Below are 24,497 nucleotides of genomic sequence, written 5' to 3'. Positions count from 1 at the left end.
CAGCGGACGTGGGGTCTCGGCCAATGAGGATGGCGCTAGTGTTGGCATCGGCACCGCCCCTCCCAGCAAGGGGCGGAGGGATGACAAGTCAACGCTTCTCTCGTCAGCACTTCAGCTACGAATGATCAGGCTGATTGGTTTCCGAGGAGGGACGCCCAGGGAGCCCGTACGTCACTGCCCTGTGCCGGAAGACTGTTTTCGTGGTCCCGTCCCTCAACAGCTTTCTACCTCTTCCCCGCCGCCCAAAGATCCCGGGATATGAGCCGGAAGAGGCATCGCCTGGTCCCGGAGACCTTTGGGTTGAAGAGGCGGCGGGAACTAGGGGATGTAGAGGCAGATCCTTTGCGGGGCGAGTCAGGTAACCATGGCAAAGTCAGGTAACCGGGGCGAGGTTAACGACCCCAGCTGGCAGCAGCCTCGCCTCTGGTAACCCTGTATGTTGAGACAACAGCGCCCCAGTGTGGTACCCCCGCTCCCCCCGCCTCAGCTCACGTCGCAGTGACTCGGTCTCTTCGCCCAGGATCTGCGCGCGCGGCAGTCGCAGAGATAGTGCGGCTGTTCCCGCGAGTCCTGTTTGAGGATGCGCTACCCCCCATCGCGCTGAGGAGCCAGGTGTACAGCCTCGTCCCGGACCGAACCGTGGCTGACCGGCAGCTGGTGAGGAGCGTCAGAGCGACCAACGGGAAGGCGCTTTCGTGCCTCGCGGGCACTTCCGAGGTTCTCCCCATAACTCACTCGGTCCACCAGCTGTTCAGCCATTCAGCAAGCGCTGGGTCTTTCCTGGCCGGGCATTGTGCCAGGCACTGCGGTGCCGAGGAGAATGCTACCGACCCTCAGGGAATAGCATGCCAAATGATGAAGGTGGAAGAGCGAAGCTTTTGGGGAAACTGAGTCACCGGGCGTGGTTCGAGATGGGAATGCAAGCAGACGTCAGAATAGGGCAGGCCTTGTACACCAGCGTCGTTTCCATTTTACAGAGAAGGCAATGAGCTGGTAGAGAATGTTAAAACAAGAGAGGGAGTGGTGTGTTGCACGGATTGGAGGCAGTGTCATGAGTTGGGGAGATCAATTAGGAAGATGCTGCCCCTGAGAACTGGTGAAGGCCTAAATTAGGGCAGTGTAGTAAGGAGAGAGAGGATGGGTGAGGGATGTGGAGCGGGAAAGAGGAAGGACTTCAGGATAGCTCTCGGATTTTCTGGACGCCTGAGTGGTTGATGGAGTGAATAGAGTAGGAGAACATTGAATGGTTGGGGGCAGATGATGTGTTTATTTTGTACAAGTTGAGTTGGAGGTGTTTGTGGAGCATCCGGAGGCAAATGTGCAGCAGACAGTTGGATGAGGGTTTGGAGAAAATTCTGGGCCACTGATACAGCACTGGAAGCCATCGAGATGTGAGTAGTGGTTCAGTCTGTGGATGTGGGTGAAATTGGTAGTAAGAGGGAGGAGAGGAGTGGTTTTTAACCTTTTTACAAACTTTAGAAGATAATGAAAGCCATGGCTCTCCAGAAAAAAATGCATATATGCCACTGCGTGTGTGTGTGTGTGTGTGTGTGTGTGTGTATAAAGTGTATGTACAGTTTGAGGAGGAAGGGGGTTGTTTCACAGATCCTCTGAGGCCAAAGGTTAAGGACCCCAGGTTTGCAGTGACAGATAATAGAGCCAAATCCCCAGTGCTAGGAGATACCAACATTTAAGGCCGTGTTTCTCAAAGTTATGTCCTGAGTTCTACTAGATTACCTGGACTGCTTCTTGAAAACTACAGGTTCCTGGGAATCTCTAAGTGAGAATGAATTAAGATTTCTTGGAGTAGGAACTGAAAATCTACATTTTAAAGCTACTTCCTCAAGTGATTCATAATGTGTGCTAAAATTTGAAGTCCAAGGACTTCCTGGGAGTCCAGTGGTTAAGACATTTCCATTGCTGTGGTGGGGAGTACAGGTTAAATCCCTGGTCGGGCAACTAAGATCCTGCTTAAACTCAAGGTGTGGCCAAAAAAAAAAAAAAAATTGAGATCCACTGATATGGTGGGGATGGGGGAGGAGAAGGAGGAGCCTGTGAAAAAGTTGTTAAAAAGAATTGATAGAGTTGGGAGGAACCCAGGAAGGAGTATATTGAGAAAGTAGCAATTTTCAAGAGGGTGGAGTAGTTGGCAGTATTAGAACCTATGATTCAAGACAGTGGTCTGTGATGTGGTCAAGTAAAATAATAGCCAATTGGATTTCGCAATTGGCAACCTGTTAGGAAGGAAAAAGGGAAGAAAAGGAAGATGGAGACTAGCTCAAGTCTCTTAAGGAAGCAAGTCAGAACCACTCCTTATAGAGTATTTGTTGTTTTTAACCTACTGGTGTTAGCCTAAATTTTAGAAAAACTTTAAAAATTGCACAAAAGAAAATATAAGCACATATAATTTAAAGAATGTTTATAAAGCAAAGACCCACTTAACCATCACCCAAGTCAGACTGCAGAACACAGCCAACAGCCCACATACAGCCAAAATGCCTTATGTCCCTAGGAAGCAACATATATTGTTCCCTTTCTTTTATACCATCTATGTGTTTATCCATAAACAACATGGGTTAGTTACCTACTTTTCAATTTGATATAAATGAAATCATACCATATGTATTTACTTACATCTTGTTTCATTAGATGATTATTTTTGAGATTCATGAGGGCTTCCCAGGTGGCCCAGTGGTAAGAAATCTCCTGCCTATGCAGGAGACCCAAGAGACGCAGATTGGATCCCTGGATTGGGAAGATCCCCTGGAGTAGGAAATGGCAACCCACTCCAGTATTCTTGCCTGGAAAATTCCATGGTCAGAGGAGCCTCGTGGGTTACAGTCCACGGGGTTCTGAAGAGTTGGACATGACTGAGTGACTGAGAATGTGCACGCACACACAGGCACACACACGGTTTAAAATTCATTTTCATAGATTTCTATTTTGTGAATATATCCCACTTTGTCCAGTCTAGTGGAAGAAATTGTATTGTTTTAAGAATTTGTCAATTTCATCTAAAATTTCACATTTATTGACAAAGTTTGTGATCTTACTTTATTTTCTGTAGAATCTATAGTGATGATCCTTTTTTTGTTGTTGTTGTTCCTTATATTGGTTATCTGTGGTTTTTCTAGGTTCCTCTTTCCCCCTTTCTGTCTTGGTCAGTCTCACCAAGGTTTATCAATTTTAGTAGTCTTTCAAAGAATTAACATTTAGCTTTGTTGCTCTTTTTTGCATGCATGTTTTCCATTTCATTCATGTTTCCTCTCTACTGTTATGCTTATTTTACTTTTTTTCCTCCATTGATTTTCTTTCTTTCTTTTTTTTTTTTCATTTATTTTCCTCCATTGATTTTCATCTTCTATTCTTCTCTAATAGATGCAAGTCAGGCTGTAGTCTGCCCCTATGTACATCATCTGTCAAGTTTGGGTATATATTTCCATTATCATTTATTTCAAAATATCTTCTAGTTTCCTTTGTGATTTTTTCCCTTTGGCTTACTCTTACTGGGTTGATTAGAAATGTATGTCTACTTCCTAAACATTTTCTAGTTACCTTGTTAATGATTTCTGGCATAAATGATACTATTATGGCCAGAGATCATGCACAATATGATTTCAGTCATTTGGAAGCTTATTGAGACATGTTTTGTGCTATATAGTCAGTTTTATGAAATATTCTATGTATGTATATTTGAAAAAAATATGTATTATTCAGTTACTAATTTCTTAGTAACTAAAGTTATTATTGAAATCTTTTATTTCCTCACTGATTGCTATTTTGTCTGTTCTATGAGTTTATGTGACTTGGATTAATGTACTTTTGTGATTGTGGCTGTTATTTGCTCTTCAAATACTTCCCACACCTTATTATCCCTTTTCTTTTCTTCTGGGACTCCAATTAAACACATATTGGGCCTTCTGTTTGAATCCTTTAAGTCTCTTAGCCTCTTGTCTTCATTTTTAATCTTTTTGATTGTCTTTATTATGTTCTGGTTAGTTTTTTTTTTTTTTTTTAATCTGTCTGTAGATTAGTAGCTTTTTATTTAGTTGTGCCTTAACCTACTGACTCCCGGAGTTTACTCAAACTCATGTCCATTGAGTCGGTGATGCCATCCAACCATCTCATCCTCTGTCATCCCCTTCTCCTTCTGCCCTCAATCTTTCCCAGCATCAGAGTCTTTTCAAATGAGTCAGCTCTTCGCATCAGGTGGCTAGAGTATTACAGTTTCAGCTTCAACATCAATCCTTCCAATGAACACCCAGGACTGATCTCCTTTAGAATGGACTGGTTGGATCTCCTTGTAGTCCAAGGGATTCTCAAGAGTCTGCTCCAACACCACAGTTCAAAAGCATCAATTCTTCAGGCTCAGCTTTCTTTATAGTCCATCTCTCACATCTGTACATGACTACTGGAAAAACCATAGCCTTGACTAGATGAAACTTTGTTGGCAACGTAATGTCTCTGCTTTTTAATATGCTGTCTAGGTTGGTCATAACTTTCCTTCCAAGGAGTGAGCGTCTTTTAATTTCATGGCTGCAGTCACCATCTGCAGTGGTTTTGGAGCCCAAAAAAATAAAGTCTGCCACTGTTGCCACTGTTTCTCCATCTATTTGCCATGAAGTGATGGGACCAGATGCCATGATCTTAGTTTTCTGAATGTTGAGCTTTAAGCTAACTTTTTGACTCTCCTCTTTCACTTTTCATCAAGAGTCTCTTTAGTTCTTCTTCACTTTCTGCCATAAGGGTGGTGTCATCTGCATATCTGAGGTTATTGATATTTCTCCTGGCAATCTTGATTCCATCTTGTGCTTCATTGGTGATGGACAGGGAGGCCTGGTGTGCTGCAGTCCATGGGGTCTCAAAGAGTCGGACACGACTGAGCGACTGAACTGAATCTACTGAATCCATCCGTTGATTTCTTAACTGCACCTGCTTTATTTTTGAGTTCTGGAATTTCTATTACATGAATGTCTTTCAAATCCATTATGTCAGTTTTCATAATTTCCTGCTGAAATTTTCCATTCTAGCTTTTATTTATTTCAGCATTATAAGCATACTTAAAAAAATAGTCTATTTTTGATAAGTTTACTGTAACATATCCTTTTAGGTTTGTTTCTATTGTCTGTTTCTTTTGAATTTTGTTTTCCTGTATTAGTCTGATAATTCCTTATTATCTTATGAGCGCTTTAATTGCTTAAACAACTTTTAAAATAACATTTTATGCAGCATTTTACCTAATTTTCAGTGAGTGAGTTGGTCTTGCTATATTCCTGGAAACAGAAGTTCTGGTTTATTTTTATTTGTTTGAAACATTTTATCCCATATTCCTCCCCACCCCAAATCTCAACTGTTAATTCCTTGAGGGCAGAGCCCATTAATCACTGCCTTATCTTAGTGTCTGCCTATGATTGGTCTTAGAAAATATGTCATGATTTTTTTAATGTATTTTTTTTTATTCAGCAGACACTTAAAAATATTTATTATTTATTTGGCTATCTTGAGTCTTAGTTGCAGCATGCGGGATCCTTAACTTGCTGTATGCAAACTCTTAGTTGTGGCATGTGGGATCTAGGTCTCCAATCAGGGACTGAACCAGGGTCCCTTGCACTGGGAGCATGGAGTCTTAGCCACTGGACCACCAGGGAAGCCCCCTGTGTTGACTGTGTAACAGATAACTCATGAGGTGGGTGGGTGAAAGACTAATTGGAAAAGACTATTTGGCGATCCACCTAATTCTCTCCCCGTAGTTTTTCCTTTACTTAAAGAACTCCCCAAAACTTGGACACAGAATGTCCCTGCCCAATGTGTCCAGGGTATAGCAGAGCATCTTCTCCTGACACCCTCTTTTCATTCTCATGTCTGTGGAGGCAGAAGGCACTGCAAGAACAGGGGGAGATCAGGATTGTCCAGCTAGGCTTCGACTTGGATGCCCAAGGAATCATGTTCACCGAGGACTACAGGACCAGAGTGAGTGTGACTGTGTGTGGGTCATGGGGGCCAGGGCAGGGGTGCAGGAAGATTAGGGAGTGGGAATAAAAAGAAAAGAGACAAACCCCCCACCTCACATCTCACAGACAGGGCACAGGGCAATATCTGATAAAATATTAATATGAGGGAGAGAAAGAAGAGGAAGAAAAGTTTGAGAGGTAGAAGGACCTGAGCAGCAGGCAAAACATAGGAAGAGAAATGTCATCCTGGGGACAGAGGTTGGTGGAGGTGGGGCCAGACCACTTCTCTCATCTTTGGTTCCAGGTCCTCAAGGCTTGTGATGGCCGCCCATATGCTGCTGCAGTACAGAAGTTTCTGGCTTCTGTGCTTCCAGCCTGTGGTGACCTTAGCTTCCAGCAAGACCAAATGACACAGACCTTTGGCTTCAGGGACCCAGAGATCACGTGAGACCTGGGGGAACCAACAGAATCAGGCATCTGACCCCCCCCCCCCCCCGCCCCTTCCTCCAGTCCCATTGGCCTTGTCCTCTTTCTTTTGGGGAACTTGTTAAAAAGGCAGAATCTTTTTTTTTTTTTTTTTTTTAATTTAATAAAATGACCTAAGTTTGTGCTTCTTCCCCAGGAGGAGAGGCCTGTCTTTATCTGAGGCCTTGGAAACAGCCCTGGACTAAAATTCAGGAGATATGGGTGGCTAATCAAATATAGAGGCCTGGCAGGAGCCATAAATGCCTGGTGGGAGTCAGCATTCACATTCAAAAGAACAACAGCTAGGCAAGGGCTAAAGTGAAGTATCATTTCAGGAGGGTGGGTCTGACTCAGGATCCCTACTTTGTAACCCGTGATATACCTGAACACATTGGAAAAACTTCGGTAAGATTTGGGAAGAGCTATGGTGAGGTATGGGACTTCCTTGGTGGCTCAGAGGTTAAAGCATCTGCCTGCAATGCCGGAGACCTGAGTTCGTTCCCTGGATCGGGAAGATCCCCTGGAGAAGGAAATGGCAACCCCCTCCAGTATTCTTGCCTGGAGAATCCCATGGAGGGAGGAGCCTGGTAGGCTATGCTTCCCTGGTGGCTCAGTGGTAAAGAATTGCCTGCCAATGCAGGAGATGCAGGTTCAGTCCCTGGGTTGGGAAGATCCCCTGGAGAAGGAAATGGCAACCCACTCTAGGATTCTTGCCTGGAGAATCCCATGGACAGAGGAGCCTGGCTGGCTGCAGTCTGTGAGGTCGCCATGGAGTTGGACATGGCTTAGCAACTAAACAACAAACAACAGTGGTGAGGTATGTGTAGGTAATGGCAGGAGCTCCGGAGAAAGGCCTCTGTGTCTCCCCTGGTGGTGGAACTGACAGTGGTCAAGGGGGCTTCAGAGAGGAGGAGCAGTTTTAGTGAACATGCAATAATAACAGTCATGCCTGACTCTTTGCGACCCCGTGGACTGTAGCTTGCCAGGCTGCTCCAGCCATGGAATTTTCCAGGCAAGAATAAGCCATTCCCTTCTCCAAGGGATCTTCCCGACCCAAGAACGGAACCTGAGTCTCCTGCATTGCAGGCAGATTCTTTACCATCTGAGCCACTAGGTAACAGGAAAAGAGAGGGTGGACGGAGGGCAGTCAGGTGTGAGAATGGCAAGCAAGGTCATGGGGCACGGAACAGCATGGTCTGAGCAGAGAGCTGCCCCATATGGACTCCTGTGGTCCAGTCCCTTGGCCTAGGTGCCCAGGCCTCTGGAGAGTTAGTGTCCAACGTTAGTGGGCAGGGAGGGGAAAGAGTTCTTAGTTCATCTCCACTCTCTTAGGCAGCTGGTCAAAGCTGGGGTTCTCACTGTCCGAGATGCTGGAAGTTGGTGGCTAGCCGTGCCTGGAGCTGGGAGGTTCATCAAATATTTTGTTAAAGGTACACACTCTGCAGCTCAGGCCCGCAGCCCCTCAAGAACACTTTTTGGTGCCTCCTTGGGCCTCTAGACCTTACTCACCTTTCCCCTCTCCCATGTCACCTCTCCCCCAGGGCGCCAGACTGTCCTCAGCATGGTCCGGAAGGCCAAGTACCGGGAACTACTCCTTTCAGAGCTCCTGGGCCGGCGGGCACCTGCCTCGGTGCGACTCGGCCTCGCCTACCACGTGCACGACCTCATTGGGGCCCAGCTGGTGGACTGGTGAGTCTTGCGCCCTAGCCTCTGGAAGATGACAGAGCAATGACCTCAGGTTGGATTTCCTCCCTCCTTGTGCTTCCTTCATAAGCAAAGCCCAGCCCCTCTCCTGTCTTCTGGAACCCAGGAACATATCCACCCAAGTTCTGAGTTCTCTGGAACTCAGGAACCTGGCTCCAGCCTTGTCTTTCTCTTGCACAGTGTCTCCACCACTTCTGGAACCCTCCTCCGCCTGCCAGAGACCTGAAGACTCTGCTCGTCATTGCACACCTCCCCAGGGTGGGGATTGAGGGGCCCAGGAGGGCTGCCCACCCTGGATGAGGCAGGGTCACCTTGGGAAGGCTTGAGAGCCAGGATGAGTGCTGGGCTTGCTGCTGTACTGAGGGTCAGATGTGACTGCCGCTGTTTACCTGGGCTGTGTCCCAGGGGAGGGGTTTGGGCAGTGCTTCTCTGCCCTTTCACGGAAGAGGAGCCAGAAACCTTGCCAACGCCATGGCTGCTATCTTTCATGCTGCAAGGTTCTGCCACTATTCTGTTTGGGGTAGGAAGGAGGGGTCATTGGGTAAGCTGTCAAAGTTGGACAGTTTTTCTTCCTACATGTTGGGTTGAAACTGCCAAATAAAGTACTTCTGATGTTTTGTGGATGTCTTTTGTTTCATGAGACAAGTGAGTTTGGGTACCTCGTTTAGGGGCAGAGGTAAAGCCAAAGTGGGGCCAGAGCTTTACCTTGTTGATCAGAGAGGAACAAGGGATACTGAGGTCAGTTTCCCCTGACGGATGGTGAGAACGTGTCTGATTGCCTAAATGACAGAATTTTTGTTAGAGCCTGCAAAAAGCTAGTGTAGTTCAGTTTTTGTGGGAGTTAGTGTAAGAGGTTTTCCAGGTGGCTCAGTGGTAAAGAATCCGCCTGCCAGTTCAGGAGACTGGGTCAGGAAGCTCCCCTGCAGGACGAAATGGCAACCCACTCCAGTATTCTTGCTGGGGAAATCCCATGGACAGAGGAGCCTGGTGGGCTGTAGTCCCTGGCGTCACAAAGAGTTGGACATGACTGAAGCAACCGAGCATGCATGAACACATAGTAAGAGACAGGTTTCTCAGTATCTTGTTTTGTGAGACTAACAAAGGAGCCATGTGTTGGAACCATTTGCTGAGCCACGTGGGGCCCTCCTGTGCCTATGTGTGTGTGTAAATGCTATGTGCACAGGCACCCAGACACACGCAATAGCAGTGGTGCCCAGGGCATTGGAATGAGAGGGGTTAATAGGGAAGGACTCAGTCTTTCCAGGCCATGATTTCCTCAAGACACCCAGGTGTCTGGGTTGCCCCCTCTGAATACTGGGCCTAGGGCCAGTTGCAGTTCTTGCTTGTCACGTGGTTTCCCGGCTTATCTGGGCCAGGGGAGGAGCAAGGTCCAGAGTCAAAACTCTGCTCCAAGCCCTGGGGTAACGAGAAAGGAGCAGGCAGGCAGGCGGGTCTGAACCCCTCGGGTCCTCCAGCCATGAGGCTCCTCTGGGGTCTGATCTGGGCATCTGGCTTCTTCGCCTTGTCTCTGCAGAAGCCCAGGTCCTGGAGGCAGGATGTGGACAGTTTGAACAGGGCCAGGGCTGGCGAGGGGAGAGTGGGCTCAGAGGGTCCTGATTCGGGGGGAGGGGTGGAGGCTGGCTGCTGACTCGCACCTGTTCTTCCCAGGTTGCTCCTGTTTTCTCCTTCTGTGGTTCGCGTAGGGGTCCCCCTGTCTGTGGCCGTGAAACTCCAGGATGCTCCTTCAGGACAGGTGGTGAGAGGATCCGTGTTCCTGAGGAACCCATCCCACGTTAATGAGCTCTGCTCCCGGAAGGTGGATTTCAGCCTCAGCTCAGACAGAGACTTCATACTCCTCAACCTCCCGGTAACGGCCCCACTCCCTCCTGTTGCCGCCCAGGGCCTCCTCTTCTGTTCTCCTCTGTCTTCTTGGAAACATCTTTGTCTTCTCATCCCCCTGCTCCCTTCCTCCCCTCCCACCCCTGTGGTACTTTGTCTTTTAGTCTGTCTTTTCCCTTCTGCTCTGTCTCTGACCCACTCCCTGTCCCTCTCCTCACAGATTCTGCAGGAACGGGCCAGGATCTGTCGCCTCCATCTCCTCCGTGGAGCCCCCGAGGTCCAGCTGATGGTGCAGTCATCATGGCTAAGGGACTCTCTGTCCAAACAGACAGACATGCAGGGTGTCAACCTGCTGTTCTCCTCTCGCCGGGGGCACCTCTTTCTGCAGACTGACCAGCCCGTTTATAACCCTGGCCAGCGGGGTGAGTCTCGGTGCCAGGGCCTCCACCTTTCATGCCTTCCCAGCCACTTGAGTGAGGTAACCTGAAGCCCCTCACAGGAAGGCTGCTTTGCAAACATTTGTTCTCCTTCCCTTCGCTTTCTGGGAAGGGGTCAGGGGTCCAGGGCCCACCCTCTCGTGGCTTCTGCTCACCTCCTCATCCTATATTTCCAGTTCGCTACCGAGTCTTTGCTCTGGATCAGAAGATGCGCCCGGCCACTGACATCCTCACGGTCACGGTGGAGGTGAGCCCCCGACCTCTGACCTTCCTAATGGGCCAGGGCTGCTGAACTGGCTTCTGACTGTGACTGCTTCAATTCCATTGCAGAACTCTCAAGGCTTCCGTGTGCAGAAAAGGGAAGTGGTTGCTCCCTCCTCCATCTTCCAGGACAACTTTTTGATCCCAGACATCTCAGAGTGAGTATTTCCTCCCAGGGACTGCACCCAACGACACTTCTCTAACTCCCACTTTCCCAAGCTGGCCAACTACATACTGCGCATGGTCCAGTCCTGAGCTCCCTCAGCCCCTGGATCACCCCATAGTCTCTTCCTAGGGAGCTGGGTCTCTGGCTGTCAGTGGACCTCTTGCATGAGTGGGCTGAGTCTCTCCCTTGTCCGTCGTCAGGCCAGGAACATGGAAAATCTCAGCCCGATTCTCAGACAGCCTGGATTCCAATAGCAGCACCCAGTTTGAGGTGAAGAAATACGGTGAGAGCTAGAGACATGAGGGACAAGCACCCCTTTTCCGCAAGGAGGAAGGGGTGGAGCAGAGGTGGGGGTGCAGGGTCAGGGAAGGGAGACGCTGCTGCCACAGCCCCGAGGGGAGGGAAATATCTTAAGGGTCCTTTCACGAGAGTCTGATCTCCCTCCCTTTGCCCTGGGTCAGTTCTTCCCAACTTTGAGGTAAAGATCATCCCTGAAAACCCCTACATCCTGACGACGCCTGGCTTTCTTAGTGACATCCAAGTGATCATCCAGGCCAGGTAACTCCCCCTTGCTCACGGTCCCTCACACTGGGCCTGGTGCCAGGACGCCCCATGCAATGTGAACGTGCTGTGGAACCCCACTTCCCTCCCTCACCCCAGCCCTCAGCCCCTCTTCTGGATCTCTCCTTGGTGGCAGGTACATCTACGGGAAGCCAGTGCAGGGGGTGGCATATGTGCGCTTTGGGCTCCTGGGTGAGGACGGTGAAAAGACTTTCCTGCGGGGCCTGGAGAGTCAGACCAAGGTAGGAAGGAGGGTTGAGGTGCGTGAGGTGGGTGAGGAGAGTGAGGCAGCGTGAGGAGGTGAGGTGGGAGACTCGTCTCATCCTCTGTCCTGTCTTCTTCTTTGCCCCAGCTGGTGGATGGCCAGTGCCAAATTTCCCTCCAAAAGGCTGAGTTTCAGGGTGTGCTGGAGAAGCTTCATATTAGCATTAATGACCTCCCAGGGCTGCGCCTCTATGTTGCGGCAGCCGTTATTGAGTCTCCAGGTGAGTGGCTTTCCCTGATTTTAACCTTGGACCCTCACCTCTGACCTCCGAGCTGACCTCTGTTCTCTAGCACCAACACCACCCTGCTTCCCCTCAGCTGGGACACAAAGTCAGGAAAGACCCAGAAGACTGTGTCTCTACAGCTCCATTTCTGGGCTTTTTCTGGGGAAGGGGTCCTTCCATCATCTCAATGTATTATTTTTTACCCATCCACCCACCCATCCCTCCATCCATCCAGGCATCCCTCCATCAATCCACCCATCCCTGCATCCATCCACCGATCCATCCATCTAATCACTCATCCATCTAGCATCCCCCCATCCATCCATCTCTCCCTCCATCCATCACACGTCCCTCCATCCCTTCATCCATCCATCCATCCGTCCATCCATCATTCCATCCATCCAGCCTTCCAGCCACCCAACCCCTCCTTCCATCCATCTATCAATCCATCCACCAATCCATCCATCTATCCATCATCCACATATCTATCACGAGAGCCGTGTGTTATACACCATCTGTGTGAAATGTCCTGTGGTGGCCTCAGGAAACCTAGAGATGAACAGAAGGCAGTTTGTGCCCTGAAGTGTTCAGCCTTATGGGTGGGAAACACTAGAGCTCCCTCTCCCCGCCCCCAGTGCTCCTTTTCCTCTCTGCCCAGGTCTCCATGTCCACCTTTCTCCACACTGTATCTTGCAGGAGGAGAGTTGGAGGAGGCAGAGCTCACGTCCTGGCGTTTCGTGTCATCTCCTTTCTCCTTGGATCTAAGCAAAACCAAGCAGCAGCTTATACCCGGGGTCCCCTTCCTGCTGCAGGTTTCTTCTGGAAGGGGGAGGATGACCAGTGGGGGCAGGGAGCGGGGGACAGGAGGGCACAGCATCCCACTGACTGCACTCTTCCCTCTGCCCCTCCCTGTTTACCTAGGCCCGGGTCCGTGACATGTCAGGCTCCCCAGCCTCTGGCATCCCCGTCAAAGTGTCTGCCAAGTTGTTTTCTGGATCTACTTCTAAAAACGAGGACTTTGAACGGAACACAGATGGGAGTGGCCAAGTCATTGTTTCCATTGGTGTTCCTCCAACCATCTCAGAAGTGCAGCTCTCGGTAGGACCCCACCCTCACGGGAGTGGGTGGGCTGGGAGAGAAGCTTCCCAGGCTGGCAGGTGGAGGGGGGGAAGTTCGGTGCCTGGGCCCTTTCCATTGACCCTGCGACCCCTGCCCTCTCTCCAGGTGTCTGCAGGCTCCCCACACCCTGCCATAGGCGGTCTCACTGTGAAAGCCCCCCTGTCCAGAAGCTCTGGGTTTCTGTCCATTGAGTGGCAGAATCCTCGACCTCTTAAAGTTGGAGAGACTCTTAACCTAAACCTGCAGGCCGTGGGCATCAGTGGGAGCTTCTCACACTTCTACTACATGGTGCGCATGACTGGGCTACAGGGGAGGACAGGGGTGGGAGGGTCTCAAGCAGGAAGGAGCCCTCAGGGTGGGTGGTGGTCTCAGGGCTGAGGATGGGCAATGAGGAGCACCCTGCTCTCCCCCAGATCCTGTCCCGGGGCCAGATCGTGTCTGTCCATCGAGAGCCCAAGAGACACCTGACCTCCATCTCCGTGTTTGTGGACCATCACCTGGTGCCCTCCTTCCACCTCGTGGCCTTCTACTATCATGGGGGTGTCCCGGTGGCCAACTCCCTGCGAGTGGACGTCCAGGCTGAAACCTGTGAGGGGAAGGTAACTGGCATCGGAAGAGATGGTGTGTGTGCGTGTGCTGGGAGGATTAAGAGAAAAGACTGGATGACTGCAAATGGGGTGATTTAGTTTGGGGTGCACTGAGGATGCACAAGACTGAAAGAATTCTCCCCACCCTAACTGCCCCCCCACCTGCCACCTCTGCCAGCTGGAGCTGAACGTGGACAGTTCCAAGGCGTATCGTCCTGGGGACACTGTAAAACTCAACCTGCAAACAGAGTCTCGAGCCCTGGTGGCCCTGGGAGCTGTGGACACGGCACTGTATGCTGTGGGTGGCAAGTCCCACAAACCCCTCGACATGGTCAAGGTTGGTCAAGTCCTCTCTCTGATCCTCCCTTCCCTCCTGCTGCCCGAAGCCCATGCCAGCCACTAGAACTCACTCACCTGGACTGTTCTCAATCCTCCCTCGAGCCGTGGCCCCAGTGGCCTCTGTTTCCACTCTCTGTGTCTCTCTCGTACTTGTCTGGACCCTGCCCTCTCACCTGCAGCTGAGTATGCGATCGTGGCCACAGTCCACAGGCCACAGTCTCTCTTGTCTCTGCAGCATCTCTCCTTTCCTCACCAGGTCTTCGAAGCTATGAACAGCTATGACCTAGGCTGTGGTCCTGGTGGTGGAGACAGTGCCCCTCAAGTGTTCAAGGCAGCCGGTCTGGCCTTTTCTGATGGAGACCATCGGACTGAAATCAGAAAGAGTGAGGACAGAGGAGGAAGGGGAGTGGGTGGTGGGAGGATAAGGAAGAAGGAGGGGCTTGAGGGGGAAAGACAGGAAGAGGAGGGGTGGAAGGGCTGGGCTGGGAGGGGGAGACTCAGTGGGGAGTGGGAGGCCCTGCACCCTCTGGCTGACTGTAGTCCTGGTCTCTACCAGGTCTGAGCTGTCCGAAGGAGTCAAAGCCTCGGAAAAAGAGAAACGTGAACTTCCAAAAGGCAATTAATGAGAAGTGTGAGTTGAGGGTGCCCATGAAATTCTCTAGGGCATCCCTGGCGGCTCAGATGGTAAAGAATCTGCCTGCAATGCATGAGACCCGGGTTCGATCCCTGGGTTGGAAAGATCCCATGAAGAAGGGGATGGCTACCAGCTCCAGTATTCTTGCCTGGAGAATTCCATGGAAAGAGGAGACTGGTGGGCTACAGGCCATGGATCAAAAACAGTCGGACACACCTAAGCGACTAATACACATGAAGTTTTCCACTTGGGCCCAAGGGTCAGGAAGCAGGTCTGTCTGTTGGCTCCTCTGATCTCGAGTGAGCCAGGATGTGGTGTCCGGGCTAGAAATCCAGACACCATAGTTCTGGGGTGAAAAGGAGGGCGGGGGGAGGTGCTTTGTTTTCACCACCCTCAAGTCCCTGGTCTCTCAGGGTAAGTCCTGGTACATCTAGAGGTCGGGCCAGGGGATGAGATGTGCCTCACGCTGACCCTCACCTGGTCCTGCAGTGGGCCAGTACACTTCCCCCGAAGCCAAGCGCTGCTGCCTGGACGGGCTGACGCGGCTGCCCATGGTGCGCACCTGTGAGCAGCGGGCAAACCGGGTACAGCCGCCGGCCTGCCGCGAGCCCTTCCTGTCCTGCTGCCAGTTTGCTGAGAGCCTGCGCAAGAAGGCCCGGACCAGGGGCCAGGTGGGCCTGGCCCGAGGTGAGGAGCTGGGTGGGGCTGGGGGACTGGCCAGGGCCCCTGGAGGGTCAGGACGGCCTTCTCAACACTGACCTGCATGGTGTCCTCCCCGCAGCCATGGAGGTCCTGCAGGAGGAGGACCTGATTGAAGAGGATGACATCCCCGTGCGCAGCTTCTTCCCCGAGAACTGGCTTTGGAAAGTGGAAGAAGTGGACCGCTCATCCCAGTGAGGGCGCGCGCGGGGCCTGGCCTTGTCTCTGGGCTGTGTCTGGGGCCTGCCCAGCGTGTGACCCAGCTTCTCACCTTTCCCACTGCAGATTGCGACTGCTGCTGCCAGACTCTCTGACCACGTGGGAGATCCACGGCGTGAGCCTGTCCAAAAGCACAGGTGCGGTCACCGTGCTGGGGCCCTTGGCCTCCCTGTTCCATGCTCCCTGGACGGAGGCTCCCTGCTTGGTCCTTTGCTCTTGGTACAGGAAGGAGGGGCAGAGACCTGGAGATGTCTGCATGCTGAACATAGGGCCAAAAGCCAGAGAGCAGCTGGCAGGGATGGGTGGGAAGTGGGGGGACCAGGGGCAGCCCCTGCCCCTCACTGCTGGGATCCCCTGGGTGTGATGCCCCCAGGCCTCTCATACGTGCCCACTCTCCATCAGGCTTGTGTGTGGCCACCCCGGCCAGACTCCGAGTGTTCCGTGAATTCCACATGCACCTCCGCCTGCCGCTCTCTGTCCGCCGCTTTGAGCAGCTCGAGCTGCGACCAGTCCTCTACAACTACCTGGATAGAGATCTGACCGTGAGGCCCCTTGGGGGCTGAGCGCACGGTGGTGGAGGGGATTGGGGCAGGTGAGCGGTGGGGAGCCTGACTGGGCTGGGACTCTGGCCCTCCCTGTCTTCCTGCCCCCAGGTGAGCGTCCACGTGTCCCCAGTGGAGGGGCTGTGCCTGGCCGGGGGCGGAGGGCTCGCCCAGCAGGTGCAGGTGCCCGCGGGCTCTGCCCGGCCCGTTGGCTTCTCTGTGGTGCCCATCGCAGCTGCTGCCGTGTCCCTGAAGGTGGTGGCTCGAGGATCCTTAGATTTCCCAGTGGGGGACGCAATATCTAAGATTCTACAGGTTGAGGTGAATGGAACCCCCCTGAGACTAGGTCCCCAGCTCCCAGATTCACCCCCTACTCTGTCCCTCTCTCTGCATGAGGCCTGAGGCCACCCCCAAACCCAACGCTGTGGTTCATTTGCATCTCCCACAATTCTGGTGCGACTGTGTTCCTGAAGTTCCAACTCCGGGTCCTGAGGAGTGTGCACTGGGAGGGGCAGGCTGTAGCCTGTGTGGTCTCTCACAGCTACGTTTTCCCTCCACAGAGAGAAGGGGCCATTCACAGGGAGGAGATGGTCTATGAACTCAACCCCCTGGGTGAGTGACCTCCACTCACAGACATCAGTGTCCTGGGGGGTGGTGGGGGGCAGAGGGTGTGGACAGCAGGACAGACCGCTGACTCCCCTCATCTTCCCAGACCCCCGAGGCCGAACCTTGGAAATTCCTGGAAACTCTGATCCCAATATTATCCCTGAAGGAGATTTCAAGAGTGTCGTCAGAGTCACAGGTGGGAGTGTCCTCCAGTCCCTTCCCGGTGCCCATCCTTGGTTTCGTGTGAAACCTGGGCACTTCTGTTTGATCCCGAGACTCCATGACCCTCCAACCCTGGCCCCTAGTTATGCCCTCTTGACCCTCCATCCTGTCCCTCCCCATAGCCTCGGATCCACTGGAAGTGTTTGGCTCTGAGGGGGCCTTGTCACCAGGAGGCCTGGCCTCTCTCCTGAGGCTTCCCCAAGGCTGCGGGGAACAAACCATGACGCTGTTGGCTCCAACACTGGCTGCTTCCCGCTACCTGGACAAGACCGAGCAGTGGAGCATGCTGCCTCCTGAGACCAAGGACCGCGCTGTGGATCTCATCCAGAAAGGTTCTGAGGGCAGAGGGAAGCAGGAGTGGGGGCCAGGAGAGGGCAATTAATAGGAGCTGGGCAGCCCAGGTGGTCAGAGCAGGGAAGAGAGATGTGGTCCCCAGTGGAAATGGAGAGCGTGGCCTGGCCACAACAGTGGGGGAGTCGGTGTGACCTCAGCTGCCTCTCCTCTCCAAGGCTACACGCGGATCCAGGAGTTTCGAAAAGGAGATGGTTCCTATGGGGCTTGGTTACATCGGGACAGTAGCACCTGGTGAGTTTGTGGGAGTGTCCTGGGTGTGTGGGAGGGGCCAGGGCTGGTGGGGACAGAGCCAGCTATTATGACAGGGCAAATAGCTAGGAGCCACCAGGAGTGGGGCCCTCCCCCATATAGGGACCAGTGGCTATCGCCAAGAAATGCCTTCCTCCCCTCTAGGCTCACGGCCTTTGTGCTGAAGATACTGAGTTTGGCCCAGGATCAGGTGGGCGGCTCTCCTGAAAAGCTGCAGGAGACGGCCATGTGGCTGCTGTCGCAGCAACGGGATGATGGCTCATTCCACGACGCCTGTCCTGTTATCCACAGGGAAATGCAGGTATGGGGCTGGGAGGCTGGGCCAAGGGCACAGGAGGGATGAGTCGCCCTGCCCCTCCACACTCGTGGTTGGTGCCTCCTTTTCTCGCCACTTCAACCAGGGAGGCTTAGTGGGAAGCGATGAGACTGTGGCGCTCACAGCCTTCGTGGTCATTGCCCTTCACCACGGGCTGGCGGTCTTCCCAGACAAGAATTCAGAGCAGTTGAGGAGAGTGGTAAGGCACTCACGTGTTAGCCCTTTGCTGATCCCCTTTCCCCTCAGGAAGCCAGTCCACAGACCTTCACCTCCCACTTTCTTCCAGGAAAATTCCATCTCAAGAGCAAACACCTTCTTGGGGGTGAAAGTAACTTCTGGGCTCCTGGGCTCCCATGCCTCCGCCATCACGGCCTACGCCCTGTCACTGACCGAGGCCCCCGAGGCCCTGCGGAGTGTTGCCCACAACAACCTCATGGCCATGGCCCAGGACATTGGTGGTGAGGGGGTCCTGGCAGTGAGCCTGGGGCTTGGGAGAGCTTGAGACCCCTGAGTGTGTCCAAAGGGAGAAACGGAACGAATGGAGGCCCTCGGAGGGAATCAGAACGGAAGCGGTGGTGACTGGGAAATCAGGAGAGACTAAAGGGGCAGCGTCAAAGGGCCAGACGACTAAGATCCTCCCCTGTTCACCTGTGGGTCTCCTTTCACCCAGACAAGCTGTACTGGGGCTCAGTCACTACTTCTCCAAGCAACGTCCTGTCACCCACTCTGGCTCCTCGCAGCCCAGCAGACCCCATTCCCCAGGTTCCAGCCATGTCGATTGAAACCACGGCCTACGGCCTGTTACACCTGCTGCTATGGGAGGGCAAGGCTGAATTGGCTGACCAGGCTGCATCCTGGCTGAGCCGCCAGGGCAGCTTCCAAGGGGGATACCGCAGCACCCAGGTAGGGGCTGTCCTGGGGTTCTAGGGTGGCTGGTCTTGAGATCGAGTACCTGAGGCCTGGCCCATGTTCCCCAGGACACTGTTATGGCTCTGGATGCCCTGTCTGCATACTGGATCGCGTCCCACACCACCGAGGAGAAGGGGCTCAACGTGACCCTCAGCTCCTTGGGCCGCAGTGGGCTCAAGTCCCACGTGTTGCAGCTGACCAACCACCAAGTTCACAGGCTGGAGGAGGAGCTGCAGGTGAACCATGCCCTCACCTGGGTGACCGGGACATCTCGGCCTCCCTTGGCCAGCCAGAAGCCATCCCCCTCTGTCACCCCTGCTGAATCCCCACGGCCCCTCTTTCTGATAACTCTGTGGGAAGACTTACTGGCTTTGTGACCTGTAGCAAGTTACCCAACTGTGAGCTTCATTTATCTGATCTGAAAATGGTTCATGCAGAATCTACAGAGGGTTTAGGAGATGGTGGAGAGAGAATGCAGGTGAAGGTAGAAAGTGTTGAAAAGTGAGGTGGGGAGAGGAGGTGGAGTTATTTTGGTGGAGGAGGTAAGTTGAAGCAACAGTGTACCCTTCTGACATCTCTTTCCCTTTTCTGCTTGTGACAGTTTTCCCTGGGAAGCAAGATTAACGTGGAGGTGGGAGGAAACAGCAAAGGAACGTTGAAGGTGAGTGCTGGTGGCACTGGGCGGGCAGGGCGATCAGGGTGAAGCTGGGGTGTTGAGTGGGAGACCTGCAGGCAGAGCTCATGGTCTGGGAAGGAGGAGGAGACCCCTGGGTTGCGGTTCCCTGTGCTCTGTCCTGGGCACGTGCCCCTCACTCTGCTCTCCTCCCTCACTAGGCGCCTGTCATCCCCTTCAGCCCCTCAGTGCTGATGCTCAAACACTTGGTGCCTCAACCCTAGTGTCTCCCCTGAGCTCTGAGCATCTCTGCCATGGTTGTGCCCCAAACCTCTTCCTCCTGTGTCTCTTGTCTGGCTGACAGAGTCCATCCCTGCAGGAGCGCAGTTGCCACTCCGGGGGCCATCTTAGTGGCCTCCACCATGCTAAGCCTCTGCTTGTGACCTGGGAGACTTCTGTTTCTTCCCAGCCCCGCCCACCTCCCCAGTAACTCCTCCTCTGCTTTCTGCCTAGCCCCGCCCACCTCTCCCGTAACTCCTCCTCTGCTTTCTTCCTAGCCCCGCCCACCTCTCCAGTAACTCCTTCTCTGCTTTCTCCCCAGCCCAGCCCACCTCCTCATAACTCCTCCTCTGCTTTCTCCCCAGCCTCGCCCACCTCCCCAGTAACTCCTCCTCTGCTTTCATTCCAGCCCAGCCCACCTCCCAGCTGGACAAATCCTCTTCTGTAGACACATCTCCTAGCTCTGAATGGCCTTCAGGATCTTGTCCCACCTGACAAACTCCTTTTTCTCCTTCAAGCCTGGGCCAGCAGCCTTTCCTGAACTTTCCATTAAAGCCTCTTCGGTGCTTCTGAACAATGCTTGCCCCTATGCCAGGACCCTGCTCCCCTCTCTCTCTCACCCAACACCTGGGTCCATTTGTATTTCTGGATGGGTCCTGGGGCAGGATGGGAAGGGCAGAAGGCCTCAAAGCACTTGGCCCAGGAGCTAAGGGATCCAGAGGCCTTCCATGTGGCTCTGGAGAGAGGTCTGTGGCCCTAAGTGTCCCCATGTCTCCTTCTCACCCCTTGATGAGCCAGGTTCTTCGAAGCTACAATGTTATGGACATGACAAACACGACCTGCCAGGATCTTCAGGTTGAAGTGACGGTTGTGGGCCACGTCGAGTACACGAGTGAGTGTTGGGGTCACAGGCTGTGGGTCTCTGAGGGGGTGGTGCCAGGGCTGAGCCACAGTGCTGTCCCCTCGCAGTGGAGGCTGAGGAAGACTACCAGGAATACGAGTATGAGGACTCTCCAGCGGGGGATGACCCCGAGGCCTACTCCCAGCCCGTGACACCCCTGCAGCTATTTGACGGTCGGAGGAACCGCCGTAGGAGGGAGGCCCCCAAGGCAGCTGAGGAACGGGAATCCAGGGTGCAGTACTCTGTGTGCATCTGGTGAGCCCTGGGGTGGCCCTGGGCATGTGGGTGCTGCTGGGCTGGGAGAGGGACGCAGGGCCGAGGTGGTGTCTACAGCCTGGCACCAGGCGTGGGGGGACCCAGACAACAGGCACGTGTCTCCACAGGCGGACTGGCAAGGTGGGGCTATCGGGCATGGCCATTGCGGACATCACCCTCCTGAGTGGATTCCATGCCCTGCGGGCTGACCTGGAGAAGGTGTGACCAGCCACCCAGAGGGGCGCTTGTGCCCCAGGAGCCTGGCCCTATCCCCGCGGTAACCCCAGTTGCTGAGCCCTGTGATGTGCAGGGCGGCCGGGGGCTTCCTCCGTGTGACTCCCGGCTCCCGTTCCCCACAGCTGACCTCCCTCTCCGACCGTTACGTGAGCCACTTTGAGACCGAGGGTCCCCACGTCCTGCTCTACTTCGACTTGGTGAGCAAGGAGGGTGACAGAGGGGCGCCGAGCTGGCGCTGCGTTTCCTGAGCTCGTGTTAGGGGGTCTCCCAGGAGGCAGGTGTATCAGCAGCTACGGCTCTGGGAGAAAACTTGTGGTGTGAGCAGGGAGACAGGACAGGAGGGGTCAGAGCCTTGGCCAGGGAGGTTCCCCGCTGCCTGCAGGGAGGTGGGGCTGAGCCCCTTCTGTGTCTTGGGGTCCAGGGCCAGTCAGCCGGGGAGGGCTTGAGAGAGCGCCTTTCTTAATTTGAATTTATTCGTCGTGAGGGACTGCTTTTTTGTTGTTGAACATCCTGGTTTTTTCTATTTATGATATTCAGGTGTGTTTTTTTTTTTTTTTTTTAAATAATGGTGATCATAGGTGAATTGTTATTTTTTTTCCCCATGGCTGTAGTTGACTAACACACAGTTATCAGCTCTCTGACGGCCCTCAAATAATTTCTTAAACATTTATTGTAACGTTTGGAGAGAAATGTGAAAAAGGTGTGTTAATACTGTGACCATTCACCATGTGTTTGTGGTTCGGGAAGGCCCTCCCTGCCCAGTGTGTGCAGAGGGGACAGACCCTGTTGGCTTGAGACCAGGCAGATGAGTCTAGGTGAACACAGTGGAAAATGAGGAAGATGTCAAGTCAGGGAGCTCACCGTGCAGCTTAGGAAGGAAACTCTTGTGGGATACCAGGCTGGACTGGAGCAGTGTGGCCATAAGGAGAAGAATCAGGGCTTACATGAGTGACGTGGTCAGAGAGGGCGGCAGAGGGCTAGCACTTGCTGGTACCTAGGAGATAAGTGAGGCCTTAGTTGTATCAGTGAGGCTACGGAGAGGGTGATTGGGTTTGGAGGGCAGGCAGAGGGAACTGGGAGAGTTTAATACATCCTGCAAAAATCCCAATACAAGAATCAGGCTGAACATTTGGTTCAGGAACCACGCGCCTGCAGAGTCTGGGGAGTGGTGAGACCGCCCCAGGAGAGCACAGAGAAGGGGAAGGGACTGCGCTGGGGCCTGTGCCTCTGGGAGGGACAAGCGGGAAGCTCAGGAATGACCAGGTCAGAATCAGGGGTGGTCTGGAAGCTAGCCCTGAGGGCAGGGAGAGTTTTGTGAAGATGTGTCCATGAAGTGGGACTCTGTGAAGCCGCTCACGGCCCCGGAGATGGGTGAGGTCACCATGTGAGCAGTGAAGTCAGCAGAGACCTTGGGGAGCAGTTTTTAGAAATCCCGAGGCTGGAAGGTAACAAATGGTGAAGGACACTGAAGATAAGATCGACCGGAACCAAACAGGCCAAGCAAATCCATCATAGCGGTCTGCAGGGCCCAGAGGTGGGTCCCTGACTCCCTCCCCCCGCCTCCCCCATGGCAGGTCCCCACCTCCCGGGAGTGCGTGGGCTTTGGAGCGGTGCAGGAGGTGCCCGTGGGGCTGGTACAACCAGCCAGTGCCATCCTGTATGACTACTACAACCCTGGTGAGGCGTTGGGGACTCTCGGGAGGGTGGGGTTAGGTGGCAGTAAGGGGTGGCAAGCGAGTCCTGGGGGTCCATGGACTGGGGAGGCAGGGAGAGGCCAGTGCCCTAATGAATGCCCCTCTCTGCTTTTTCCAGAGCACAAATGTTCTGTGTTTTATGGGGCACCACGTAAGAGCAAACTCTTGTCCACGTTGTGCTCTGCGGATGTCTGCCAGTGTGCTGAGGGTGAGACACCGGACCGGGGATCAGGGGTGGGAAGAGGCTTGGCTGGGGCCTACACGGTCTCACCTGGGCCCTTGACTTCAGGGAAGTGCCCTCGACAGCGCCGGGCCCTGGAGCGTGGGCAGCAGGACATGGAGGGTTACCGGATGAAATTCGCCTGCTACTCTCCCCGAGTGGACTACGGTCAGTCTTCCCTCCCGGGCCCTGGCCCTGACCCTGACTCACCCACCCTCAAGGTCTCTTAGGTTGCGCCTGCACCTCTCAGCCCACAGACAGCCTTGTCACTCTGCACTGACCTCCCGTCCTCTTAGCCTGGGGATAACTAACCTTCCCTCCCTTCTCTTAAACCCCCCACAGCCTTCCAGGTTAAGGTTCTCCGAGAAGACAGCAGGGCCGCTTTCCGCCTCTTTGAGACCCATATCACCCAAGTCCTGCATTTCAGTAAGAGGGGGACAATAAGTGGGCAGGGCTGGGGGCCATACTGGGGAGCTGAGGTCTGGCTTTGGGGCCTTGGCGCCTGGAAGAGTGAAACTGCAGCCAGTCTGAGCTCAAAGCCCCGGGCTTGTCCACAGACAGGAATGCAGTCCCACCTGCCCGCTGGGAGTGGTGAGGGTCAAATGCAGGCTTGGCGCAGAGCCCCCTGGCCCCCTGCTGTCCTCCCCCTCCTCTTCCCCTCTGATGACTCTGTGGACCTTCTCCCCTCAGCCAAGGATGCCAGGGCCACTGCTTTTCAGACCAGAAACTTCCTGGTCCGAGCCTCTTGCCGCCTTCAGTTGGAACCTGGGAAAGAATATCTGATCATGGGTCTGGATGGGGCCACTTACGACCTCAAAGGAGAGTGAGTTCTCGGGACCCCTCGGTCTCCTGCTCTGCCCACACCTCTCTAGGAAAACGGTTCCTTGTGCCCTCAGAATCCAGGTGCCTCAGGGTCTGCTCCTGACCCTCCACTGACCCCTGCTGACTGCCCCTTTGCCCGCAGCCCCCAGTACCTGCTGGACTCAAACAGCTGGATCGAGGAGATGCCGTCCAAGCGCATGTGCCAGAGCACCCGCCATCGGACACCCTGTGCCCAGCTCAACAGCTTCCTCGAGGAGTATGGTACGCAGGGCTGCCAGGTGTGAGGGCGCGCTCCCAGCTTCCCCAGGAGGAGCCGGAGCTGCGGAAAGGCGGTGCCTGGACTCCTGCCATGCCCTGTGCCCTGACCAGAGCCCTAGGCAAACCAGGGACTCAATAAAGGCCTTTGGCAGCAAAGTGTCCGTGTGTATCTCCAGGACTGAGACCAGCGTCCCCACCACCTGCTCCAGGTTTTGGGGGGTCCAGGCCAGGGTTGGCATCATCTAAGGCTCCCAGAGCCTGGGTGACCCTTGTAGCGTCTAGCTCTGCCTGAACCCCTCCTTCCCCAGGCGACCCCTTGGGAGCCTGGTGCCACATAGTGACCATGGTGGGCAGCTGACCCTGCGCTCAGAGGATCCCGTGTCCACACTGAGAGCTCCCTTTCACTCTGCCCGAAGGGCACTCCCTGTGCCTGTCAGCCTGTCACTGGGGCCTCAGGCGGGCACTGCACACCAGGCACCTCAGCCCTTCTGCTTCATGAGCAGCTCCCCAGCGGCATGTCCCCCACTGTGCTCATGCACGTGCCACTTCTG

The 24,497-nt window shown here is 53.9% G+C and overlaps 2 protein-coding genes across 2 annotated transcripts; both read left to right on the top strand.

The window, feature by feature from the left end:
- Positions 1–14: 14 nt before the first annotated feature.
- Positions 15–8,743, top strand: STK19 (serine/threonine kinase 19). The gene is given in 9 exon segments (XM_043907826.1): positions 15–66; positions 69–191; positions 194–358; positions 521–657; positions 5,875–5,970; positions 6,256–6,395; positions 7,749–7,846; positions 7,958–8,105; positions 8,301–8,743. Coding segments are annotated over 9 exon segments (996 nt in total). The 5' UTR covers positions 15–23; the 3' UTR covers positions 8,347–8,743.
- A 414-nt stretch (positions 8,744–9,157) lies between these two features.
- Positions 9,158–24,102, top strand: LOC122697247 (complement C4). Its single transcript, XM_043907814.1, has 41 exons — positions 9,158–9,662; positions 9,789–9,987; positions 10,180–10,381; positions 10,573–10,643; positions 10,727–10,815; positions 11,024–11,106; positions 11,285–11,381; positions 11,521–11,626; positions 11,737–11,869; positions 12,569–12,684; positions 12,794–12,970; positions 13,097–13,279; positions 13,405–13,590; positions 13,757–13,915; positions 14,174–14,300; positions 14,474–14,548; positions 15,041–15,238; positions 15,333–15,444; positions 15,536–15,606; positions 15,872–16,011; positions 16,123–16,332; positions 16,572–16,623; positions 16,724–16,813; positions 16,962–17,171; positions 17,349–17,424; positions 17,587–17,743; positions 17,844–17,957; positions 18,045–18,216; positions 18,429–18,661; positions 18,736–18,903; positions 19,269–19,328; positions 20,358–20,451; positions 20,529–20,715; positions 20,844–20,934; positions 21,075–21,149; positions 22,527–22,629; positions 22,765–22,854; positions 22,936–23,034; positions 23,209–23,292; positions 23,557–23,689; positions 23,831–24,102. Exons 1-41 carry the CDS (start codon positions 9,598–9,600, stop codon positions 23,970–23,972), a joined length of 5,229 nt encoding a protein of 1,742 aa, XP_043763749.1. The 5' UTR covers positions 9,158–9,597; the 3' UTR covers positions 23,973–24,102.
- The last annotated feature ends 395 nt before the right edge of the window (positions 24,103–24,497 follow it).

This window comes from Cervus elaphus, chromosome 7 (genome assembly GCF_910594005.1).
Source record: "Cervus elaphus chromosome 7, mCerEla1.1, whole genome shotgun sequence".
In the NCBI taxonomy this organism is placed as follows: Eukaryota; Metazoa; Chordata; class Mammalia; order Artiodactyla; family Cervidae; genus Cervus; species Cervus elaphus.
Note: the sequence above shows the minus strand (reverse complement) of the source record. Positions and strands in the feature narration are given on the sequence as shown.